General features: G+C 44.5%; 1 protein-coding gene across 1 annotated transcript; it reads right to left on the bottom strand.

Moving 5' to 3' along the window:
• Positions 1-1913: 1913 nt before the first annotated feature.
• On the bottom strand, positions 1914-2447 carry NANOS2 (nanos C2HC-type zinc finger 2). Its single transcript, XM_061597760.1, has one exon. It carries the CDS (start codon positions 2445-2447, stop codon positions 1914-1916), a length of 534 nt encoding a protein of 177 aa, XP_061453744.1.
• Between the last annotated feature and the right edge of the window lie 9084 nt (positions 2448-11531).

The raw sequence follows: 11531 nt of genomic DNA, 5'->3' as shown, positions 1-11531 counted from the left end.
GCAGATGCTGTGCCACTAAGCCACGGCCCTTTCTGAAAGCCACCTGTGCCAGTAGCCATCCACAGATCTTGCAGCAGAAAAATTATTTTCTTAGACTGCAACGCTGGGCACTTTCATGCAGGCAAGGGCCACCTGTGACCACAGCAGGAATTCCATGCAACCAAACATGCACAGGATTGCCATGCTCTTAATTCCATACTTTGCAAAGAAGGACTTTCCTTCCTCTGTCATGCTCACTAGACCATAGTGGGCTGCAGGGATGGCATTATTTCTGCATGGTGTCCATTTGAAGAAGATCTCCATGGCTTGGACCCATACCAAGTGTCTTCTTTACTATGTTTATTATGACCCAGGCTCTGTTTACTCTGCATTGTGGGGGGATCTGTATCAAGATAAGTCAAGCCTATACCAAGAAAAGCTAAAAATCTGTGGTCTGTGTACATTGTGAAAATCAAGCAAATACTGCCAAATACCACTTAAATTCATGTCCACAGTGTGCACAGATCATAAGAATGCAAAATCTAGCACTATTCCCAGGATTTTGGAGAAGGAAAGAAAGAGGAAATACACACTTTCCTTTCCCCGCTCTCCAGAACCACCCCACTCCATCTCTTTTTTGCTGTTTGTTTTTTGAAACAAGTTTCTGGCCCTCATGCTGACTTGAAAGTATATGCATAATGCCTGCTGAAATCGCAAAAGACTAAATGGGAGCTACATAGGTGTTTTCATTGGTTAGTGGAGATGAGGCACATTTCATGCTTAGTGAAAGCATTAAAATTATGCAGACTTAAGGAAAGGTATGCTAGATTTCAGAATTTACATAGGCTGCAGAAATCTGCTATCCAAAGCACGGCCTTAATTCAGATTTATTTTTAAAGGGCAAAATGACAGTCTTTCCCATTTTCAGCTTATGATCTTCTGCAAGAGTCCTGCTGGACAGCCCAGTTAGCTTCCATATCAGAGCACTGATATATTTCAACTCCATATCTGTATATTTATGCACGGAAGGCTGCAGTCCTAAAGATGTTTGCAAGGCAAGGGCCCAAGTGGAACCTATTTCCAAGTAAACCTTCCAAGTTATGGTCAGGCAGTTGCATGATCTTTTGCAACAAGCAGTTGAGGAAAACTCAAGGTTTGAAGCAAGAACAAAACGGAGAAAGCCAATATCTGATGCAAGAACAGTAGAACCTTGTTTATTAAACTGAACAGTCTCAACATCGCTGGAAAAACCATAATAAACTTCTGCAGTGAAAACATCACCATCCTGAGAGGTTAGACAAGAACAAATATAGATATCAATATTTTCCTTTTTAAAGAATAAAAATAAATATACATTTCTTTTCAAAGCATATAAACTTTTCCCACACGTATGAAACATGCAGGATGTAAGAAACTAGATAGCAACTTTGGGGGTTTTTTTAAATGGGGCTTTGGAGGGAAATGTCTGCTTCCATCCAGGCCACACGTGGCCCTGACATGATTGAAGACAATGACAACACAACAAAAAGAACACTGTTATAAACTCACAAATTTTGCTTTTAGAAAACAGGCTTCTCTTCCCTTTCAAACTGAAACAGGACGCGTTTTCATGAAGTCACTCAAGTTCCAATGTCTTTACAAAAACAAAAACATATTTGTCTCATCTGTCATCTTCCCGGTGTAAAAAGCAAATAACAACAAAGAAATGTCTTTTGATTTTGAAAGAAGAAATGGAGGTGAAAGAAAAAATGGAAGTTGCCTTCTTTGGAGTCGTTTGTTTCCAAAATGTGCTCTGTCTGACATCATATATATATATATATATATATATATATATATATATACATATATACACACATACATATATATATACATATACGCATATACATATACAGGTGTGATGGTTCTGCATTATGAGTCGAGAGTCTCCTCTCACTTCATCTCTTGACCTTGCGTCCAGCCGAGTTGCGTCCACACTTGCGGTACAGCGATTGCTTCTCCTGGTTGAGCGGGCAATATTTCAGCGTGTGGGCCTTATCGGCAGTCGCACCACAGAGCGGGCAGGTATACTTGCGCAGGATAGGACAGACCACCACCCCGTCGCCTCTTTTGAGCGGGTGAGAGGAATAGACATTTTTGGATTCCCCGTTATGTTTGCAGAAATTGCAGATCGTCCCCTTGCCGGCTTGCTGGGACATCTGGGGAACCCCGACACTCGCCCCACACTCTGAACTGCTGCTGCCACTGGTTCCGCTGCTGTTGGCCCACTGAGTCATCATGAGCCCCAAGCGTTGCTCAAGAGGGACCCCTGGCACATCGCAATCAAGGGCGTCCCAGACTGGAAACCCAGACTGGCCCATTTTCCGCTCCTCGATGATCTCCATTACAACCTTTGATAGATTCAGATAATCTTTAAACCTGTCAAAATATTGGCCCCCAGCCATGGCAGGTGGAAAAGGTGGAGCAGGCATGGAGGAGAACATGGAACACAAGGTCTGTGATCTGTGCTATGCAGGCACAACTCTTGATTGATCCGGAGTGGACACACAAAATGCAGTTTAGACAATGTTAATATTTGGGAGGGTGGAGTCTGTGACTTAAAGGGCCATGGAATCAAAATCTTCATTCCCCTCCCACCCATACCCCCCCTCTATGCCCTGAATTTAGCCTCTACATGTCTAGACATCAAAGGTTTTCTGCAAGACTCAGAAGTTGGCCAAGAGGAAAAAAGGAGGAAGAAAGTTGCTCCTTTTTGGGGGGCACAAAATTAGCTTGGCTGATGCATCCACTGCTGGCCCTGGAAGCGCAACTGAAAGCTACAGGAGAACAGAAGAAGAGCCTGCCTGCTAGATCAGACTAGTGGCCCACCTGCTTCAGCATCCTGTTCTCACAGCAGCCAACCAGATGCCCTTTATGGAAAGCCCACCAGCAAGACCTGAGCGCAACAGCACTCTCCTCTCCTGCGATTTCTAGCACCTGGTATTCAGAAGCATGCAGCTTCTAACCATGCAGGCAGATCATAGCCATCATGGCTAGCAGCCATTGACAGCTTTCTCCTCCATGAATTTGCCTGATCCTCTTCTAAAGCCACCCAAGTTGGTGGCCATCACTGCCTTTTGGGGGAGCAAATTCCAGAGTTTAACTATGCACTGTGTGAAGAAGCATTTTGTTTTATCTGTCCTGAATCTTCCAACATTCAGCTTCATTGGTTGCCTCTGAGGTCTAGTGTTATATACCTCTATCATGTTCCTCCCCACCTTACTTGCCTTTTCTCTAAACTAAGAAGCTGTGCTGGCTGGAGATGATGGGAGTAAAAAGGACACTGGAAGGAAAAGTCCAGAGGGTCAAATCTCTCCAGGATACTTGGGGGTTATTCAAAGCTATAATAATAGAAGCTCAGCTAGAATGTACGCCACAGATCCGGAAAGATGCCACCAGGGCCAAGAGAATGCCAGCGTGGTTGACTAGCAAAGTCAAAGAAGCTGATAGAGGCAAGAAGGCTTCCTTCAGAAAATGGAAGTCTTGCCCAGATAAGAAGAACCCCCCCCCCCCAAACGTTGACAAAAGAAATGCTGGCAAACAATTAGGGCTAAAGAAAAAAAGAACTTGAGGAATGTATCAACTAAAAAACATTTTTAAAAACCTTGAATTACATCAGAAGCAGGAATGCAGCTTTGGAGGCAGCTGAATGATAAGGGAGTTAAAGTTGTGCTAAAAGAGGAGAAGGAGATTGCGGAGAAGCTGAAGGAATTCTTTGCACCCATCTTCACTGGAGAAGATGTAGGGCAAAGTCCCTGTGCCTGAACTGACTTTTTTCAGAGAATGGAGTCTGAAGAACTGAGGCAAACATTGGCGGCAAAAGTTGAAGTTCTGGGCCATATTGACAAATTAAAAGGTAACAAATCAAATCACATCAAATGTGAAATTGCTGATCTTTGAACAAAAATATGTAACTTGGACCTAAGATTGAGCTCTGTACTTGAGGACCACAAAGTGGTCAACGTGACACTGATTTTTTAAAAACAAGGGATCCACAGGAGACCCAGGAAGCTACAGACCAGTTCCAGATAAACAGGTGGAAAGCTTTATTAAGGATAATATAATCAAGCGTGTAAAAGGAAGTCATCTTCAAGGAGAATCTGTATGGCTTCTGCAAAGGTGAGCCCTGCCTCACTGACCTTTTGAGTGTTAATAAGCATGCGGTTGAGGTGATTCAGTTGACACTGAGTACTTGGACTTTCAAAAAGCTTTATGGTCCCTCACCAAAGACTTCTGAATAACCTCGGCAGTCAGGGAATAAGAGGAGAGGTCCTCTTATGGATCAGAAGCAGAGAGGAAGGAGACATCAATGGACTGTTCTCCCAGTGGAGGAATGTAGAGTGGAGTCCCCCAAGACCCAGTTTTAAACAATGAGATGAGAGAACAGAGTGTAAGACGAGCCCTGTAGCTGGATCACGCCAGTGGCCCATCTAGTCCAGCATGCTGTTCTCACGATGGCCAACCAGATGCCCGAATGGGAAGCTCAAGAGCAGGACCTGAGTGCAAGAGCGACACCCTCCCTAGCCACTGGCCTTCTCAGGCATACTTGCCTCCAACAGTGGAGGTAGAATATAGCCATTGTGGCTAGTAGCGGTGACCATCTTACAAATCCGTAACCAATAGAATCAGGCCACACCAAATTATTCAGGAATGTGGGGAGGCCTCCAAAAGGGTCCCTCCAAAGCGGGTGAATGGGCAAGCATTAACAATGGCAAATGTGGTCCAGTGAAAGCAAGCATAAAGTGATGCACGTTGGGGCAAAGGTTGTGCGCAGCAGCTGTGAAAAAGGCAAACCTCTTGCTAGGGATCATTAGGAAAGGTACTGAAAATAAAACTGCTGATATCATAATGCCATTATACAAATCTATGATGTGGAGGAATTTGGAATACCGTGTACAGTTCTGATCGCCTCATCTCAAAAAGGATATTGTAGAGCTGGAAAAGGTTCAGAAAAGGGCAACCAGAATGATCAAGGGGATGGAGCGACTCTCCTACAAGGAAAGGCTGCAGCATTTGGGGCTGTCTGGTTTAAAGGACGGGCAAGTAAGAGGTGACGACAGAAGTATAAAATCCTACATGGCATGGAGAAAGTGGATAGAGAATTTTTTCCTCCCCCTCTCTTAACAGTGTAGAATTCACAGACATCCAGCGAAGCAGAATGTTGGAAGACTGACGACACACAAAAGGAAGAACTTCACACAGCTCATAGTTAAAATTATGGAATCTGCTCCCACAAGAGGCAGTGACAGCCACCAATTTGGAGGGCTTTAAAAGAGAATTAGACAAATTCATGGAGGCTATCAATTGCTACTAGCTATGATGGCTATGCTTTGTCTCCATGGCTGGACAGTATGCTTCTGAATTCCACTGGAAAGTGCAGGAGGGAAGAGCACTCTTGCCCTTAGATCCTGCTTGCGGGTTTCCAAGAGGAACTTCATGGAGGTTAATGGAGGCATCTGGTTGGCCACTACAAGAACAGGATTCTGGACCAGATGGGCCACTGGCCTCATCCAGCAGGGCTCTTCTTAGGTTCTGAAATGCCCAAGTTCACATATACACTGATGGGGACTAAATTGGCCAGGAAAAGGATCTTGGAGTTGTGGCCAACAGCTCAGTAAAAATGTCAACCCAGTGAGCAGTGGCCACAAAAAAGGCAAATTCCACGTTCAACCAAGCAAAGGGGTTGAAAATAACACTGCAAAGATTATGCCTTTATACAAGTTTGTGGGGTGCACCCACACTTGAAATACCTTGTACAGTTCTGCTCACCACATCTCAAAGAGAATACTGCAGAGCAGGGAAAGTTGTATAAAAGGGCAACCAAAATGCTCAAGGGGCTTGAGCAACTCTCTTAAGAGGAAAGGTTACAACTTCTGGGGCTTTTTAGTTTAGAAAAAAGGTGACTGAGGGTGTGTGCAATAGAGGCAGAGCTTGGAAAAGTTACTTTTTTAAACTACAACTCCTATCAGCCCCAGCCAGCATGGCCACTGGATTGGGCTGATGGGAATTGTAGTTCAAAACAATAAATTTTCCGAGCTCTGGACAGAGGTGTATAGAATGATGGATGGTGTGGCGAAAGGATGTTCTCCTTCTCTCTAGAACCCAGGCTTATCCAATGAAGCTGAATCGTGGGAGACTGAAGGCAGACAAAAGGGGGCGCACAGCACATAGTTAAACTATGGAATTTATAACTGAAAAAGGTAGTGACGGCCTCCCATTTATAGGGCTTTAAAAGAGAATTAGACAAATTCATGGAGGATAAGATTGTCAGTGGTTACTGAACATGATGACTATATTCCAGTATGCCCCTAAATAAAACCAATGCTGGGCATCACAAGCAGGAGAGTGCTCTTGTGCTCAGGTCTTGGGTTACATCCACACCATACATGTAACGGCTTCCCCCCAAGAATCCTGGGAACTGTTGTTTGTTAAGGGTGCTGGGAATTATAGCTCTATGAGGGGGGAAATATAGTTCCCAGGATTCTTTGGGGGAAGCCATGTGCATTACATGTACAGTGTGGATGCATCCCTGCTTGCGGGCTTCCCTTTAGGGCATCTGGTTGGTTGGCCACTGTGAGAACAGGATGCTGGCCCTGCTAGCCCTTCAGCCTGATCCAGCTACAGGGCTCTGCCTGTGTCCTTCTGACAAGGATGGAACCAGCATCCTTGAATCCAGCAAAGTAGCATCCGCATCTGCACCATACTCGTAAAGCACATGGCTTCCCCCAATGACTGCTGACTTCACGTCTGGGATGTTCTAGCAATGGGAACCAATAACTCTGGGTGGAAGTTCCAGGGATATGAGAGAGAGAGAGAGAGAGAGAGAGAGAGAGAGAGAGAGAGAGAGAGAGAGAGAGAGAGAGAGAATGGGGTTGCAACTTTGGAGAGAGCGCGTTTTCTAGCTGGAGTTACTGGAAACTGGAATGCGACTCCAGAGACTTTATGAGTCCCAATTTAGGAGTTTACTGTCTGCTAAAGACTGCCTCTTTACTTCAACTTCAGGAGTGAGGGAACCTCAATCCTGGGGACCCAATGCAACCCCCCCGGCCTGTCTTTTTAGCCCTCAGAACTCTCCCCAGGCCACCCCCCTCACTGTTCCTGCTTCACCTTGAATGCTTTTGCCTGGCAGGAACGTGTCCTTCCACTGTTATCGTAAGAGCCCTGCTGGGTTGCCAGCCCAACCGCCTCTCTAGCCCTGCACCAACCAGATGCCTCTGGGGAGGCCCCAGGAAGAACCAGGCCCACTGCCCCCACCCCCAGTTGAATGCCAGTTGCTGAGGGAGATGGAAGGATCTGTCAATTTCAGTTCTCTCCGATTCTCATTTTTCCAATCTTAAATTCCATTTTCCACATTTCTGCAGCAATTTGCGATTTTCTTCCTCTTTGTCGGCCTTTGAGTACCAATTTCTCCTAACAACATTTTTGTCTGCAGTTTTGACTAACATTACCTTTTTGCAAGCAATTGTCCCTAACATGATGCATTTGGCACATTATTTTCACGGATATAGTCATTTTTGTGCACACTTTAATATATGCTTTTTTGTAATCATTGTTTGTTTGGAGAACAGCAACGCAAAATCCAGTTGTGCAAGTTTTCAAGCTTGGCTGCGTTATGGATCTTGGATTGTTTCGGAAAGTGCGAATCTGATAGATACGTCTTTAAATGTGAATGGAATCGCATTACCCCCCCCCCCAATCCCTCGTTCTGACCCAAAGGAAACTAAAGCTAGGAATACCACGCTGGAGCATCTCACTGGCTGGCGAAGCGAGGGGCACATTAATGATGTGACATCCAGAGAGAAGCACCAGGGTGCTTCCTGTGGAAAAGATGCTTTATGCAGTTTCTCCCAAACGTATGATAACCGAGGAACTGTACCTGAAGCAACAAAAAATAAGAGCCACCAGTGCCTGCAGAGGAGCCTACCCTTACATTTCTGTGCAAGTCCCTGTTTTGGGTGCATCTCTTGTTTGGAAGGAGGCGAGCCCAGATCCATAATGCTGTCTCTGTTGCCTTTTTGGTGCCCACTAAAGGCCACCCTCTTCCACAAGCCCTTTAAGTAGAGATCCTTCCCAGTCTGCGTCTGTATTAGAATTGTTTTTCAGATGTTTTCATTGTTTTATCATTTGTTGTTTGCCACCTTGGGCTTCTTTTCGGAGGAAGGGTGGGATGTAACAACAACAAAAATAATTTGGGCAGAAACACAACGGACAGGACGCCTCTATTGGGTAGTTCCTGCTATGTTTCTGCAGGAGTCCCTGTTCCGATTGGGCTTACCTGATGGAAAGTGGCAAGATGGGAGCAGCAATTCCAACAGAGATGCAGTGGGCATACTCTTATCTGAACGGGTACTTAAGTATCCCAAGAGCCTTTGGCACACACTGCTGGTCTAAACACCCGTTCAGAGAGTGACTAACGAAATGTCTTTGGGAACCAGGTGGTGGAATTCCCATAAGTTGGTATTCAGAGGTATAATGCCTTTGGCCATGGAGTTTCTATCTAGTGGTCACAGTTAACAGCTGTCAATAGACACTCACCACTGCCATAGGCCAAGAGGATGGTGAAAATGAAATTGGCCCTTGAGAAAACGTAATATTGGGGACAAATTGCAGCCTCCCCTTGCATGCTGTCGTGCTTCTAGAAAAGACAAAAACAAGGATGGCCAGTGGCCTGACAATCTTGCTCGAATCCTCCAACAGACGTTCACTAGTTCCTAAATGCAGGCTGGACCTCCAGAATGCAAGAGAAGAGCCACAGGCCCACTTTTGCCCACTAGGGGCTGCTCTGATCATGAATGAAAGGGGGGGGGAGGAAAGACCAAGTGAGGAGGACACAATGAATCCAGTGTGAGCGGAACGCAAGAGGCGCTTGAATGAAAAGAAATCATGAGAAGCAAAAGGGCCCAGTAATTGTGAATGGCCGGGAGGTGGCACCTGGTGACAACAAACAGGAGTAAGGGTGGGCTAATAAGCATGAAAGTGAAAAAGAGGTCAGAAAATAGAGGTCTTTCAACAAGCCTTTTAAGCTGAGACCTTATCCCAGTCTGCTTCTGTGTTGGAACTGCTTTTTAAATGCTTTTAAACCTTTTTTTAAAAACAATATATTTTTAAACCTTTTTTTAAAAAAAAGTCTTCAAAGCTTTTTAAAAAAATGTTTTTAAAGTTGTTTTGTTTTAATGTATTTTAATGTCTGTTTTTATGATGTTTTAAAGTGTTTTTAGTGCTTTTGTTTGCTGCCCTGGGCTTCTGCTGGGAGGAAGGGTGGGATATAAATTTTACTATATATATATATATCTTTTTATTTTTAAAGAAATCAGCTGAGAGTCCTAATATCCCAGCCCAATCATTGAGATCATCCAGAGGAGTGCTGTTAGTTGTCCCCTGTGTTACAGAGGCCTGACTGGCTTCGACTAGAAGATGGGCATTTAGCATTGCTGGCAGTAGCGTAGTGGCAAATTCAGAAGTGCAGGGTCCCTTCATGATAGTCACAGCCACGCCCTTCCCTCTTTTTTTGCTGCTGGGTTGAGAATGAAATCCTGGTTAATGCCTTCTCCCACAACAACAGACGTCCCAAGAGCCAATAAGCATGAAAGAGGAGAGTGTTAGCTCTGAGAACAGCCGGGGTCAGGAAAGGTGGTGCTGGTCATGGTTCCACCAACAGAGATCCCTTGCTCTGTGGCAATCCAGAGGAAAACGTTCTGGGTAGCAGTGGAACTCCCTTCCTTTAGATCATGGAGAACTTGCTGCTTTCTAGCCATTGCTGGACTACAACTCCCATCATCCCTGGCCATTGACCATGCTGGTTGAGGCTGATGGGGGTTGGAGTGCACAACAACAGCTAGAAGGCCCCACAGGTTTCTCATCTCTGACTTAGGCCATAACCATGAAGAATTATAATTTTATTCTTGGCCTAGACTCACTAAATAGTAAGTATTTATGACTGCAAGCTTTAACTGACGTACAGTACAATCCCATGGGTTTGCAAATCCCATTAGATTCAGTGGGATTTACTCACAATTAGGGATGGAAAGACCTGTCAATTTCGGTTCTCTCAGTTTCTCACTTTTCCAGTGTTAAAGTCAGTCCTCTACATTTCTGCAGCAATCTGGGAATACTTTTTTTAATCCTCATGAAAATTCTCCATTTTAGTGCAAATTTCTCCAAACACACACATTTTTGTAGGCAGTTTCAGGGTTCGAATCCCCACACAGCCACGAAGCTCACTGGGTGACCTTGGGCCAGTCACTGCCTCTCAGCCTCAGAGGAAGGCAATGGGAAACCCCCTCTGAATACCGCTTACCATGAAAACCCTATTTATAGGGTCGCCATAAGTCAGGATTGACTTGAAGGCAGCCCAGTTCCATGTTTTTGACAAAGATACACATTTTTGCAAGCCTTCTCATCATATCATGCCTTTTTGCACGTTATTTTCCCTCATTTTTTAGGCACACTTTCCCCTACGATATGCATTTTCATAAATATTGTTTAGTTGGCGAACTGCATCCCCAAATTCTAATAAATGCGAATTTCAAAGGATGGCTGTGTTTCGGATCTCATATTGTTTCGGAAAGTGCAAATTTGATAAATTCTGCTTGAAATGTGAACTGAATCAAAATTCTCACCCATCCCTACTCACACTAAAGTGTGGTACTCATAAAACTGGAACCCGGGGCCATCCAATGAAGCTGACTGTTGGAAGATTCAAGAAAGACAAAACAAAGTTCTTTGTCTCATGAGATCCACCAGGTGGCGACCATCGGAGCAACAGGGTAAGCTGTGAGCTCTGCTAACCCTGCAGCCTTTTCTTCGAAAAAAAGCCTTGACACAAATTACAAAACTCCTCTTAAAAATATCTGACGGAACCAGGAATACCTCCTGCAGAGTTAGATCAACAGCAGTACTTGTCATCTTGACAAAACAACCTCTCACTGGACACATCGTGAATCAAAGCAACCCGAAAACATTAAAATGGCAGCGAAAACATCAACATCATCAAAAAGTGAGTTAATGCAGCCCTTAATCCCTGATTCAGAGCAAGACCCAGCTACAAGCCTCCTCTCTACGCAAATTGCCTCCTTACAAAGTTCACTGTTTCAAAAATGGGACGATAGCGTTAAGATCTTAGATGAAAAAATCTCATCCCTGACAACCAAAATGGCCGACGTTGCTAAAACTGCAGATGAGGCCTTAGATTTAGGCACTCAACACACAGAGGTGATCAAACACATTATTCGCAATCAAAAAGAAATATTAACCCGCGTCGATGACCAGGAAAATCGAAGTCGTCGCCGGAATTTAAGAGTGCGTGGGATTAAGGAATGGACTGATAATAAAAATATTATTCAGGTTTTAATATCTTGGTGGTCAGCAACCATGCCGGAAGCAGGCATCATTGCATCAGACATAGAACGCGCACACAGAAGTCTGGGTCCTCGCCCAAAAAATAATGCCCCTCCTAGAGACATTATAATTGCATTTTATAATTTTGCAAAAAAAGAAGAACTGCTTAAAATTGCACG

This window comes from Rhineura floridana, chromosome 15 (assembly GCF_030035675.1).
Source record: "Rhineura floridana isolate rRhiFlo1 chromosome 15, rRhiFlo1.hap2, whole genome shotgun sequence".
Lineage (NCBI taxonomy): Eukaryota > Metazoa > Chordata > Lepidosauria > Squamata > Rhineuridae > Rhineura > Rhineura floridana.
This window is presented reverse-complemented; position numbering and strand designations above follow the sequence as displayed.

Coding starts and splice junctions, on each gene's coding strand:
- NANOS2 (XM_061597760.1), bottom strand. CDS start 2,447: ATGCCTGCTCCACCTTTTCCACCTGCCATGGCTGGGGGCCAATATTTT.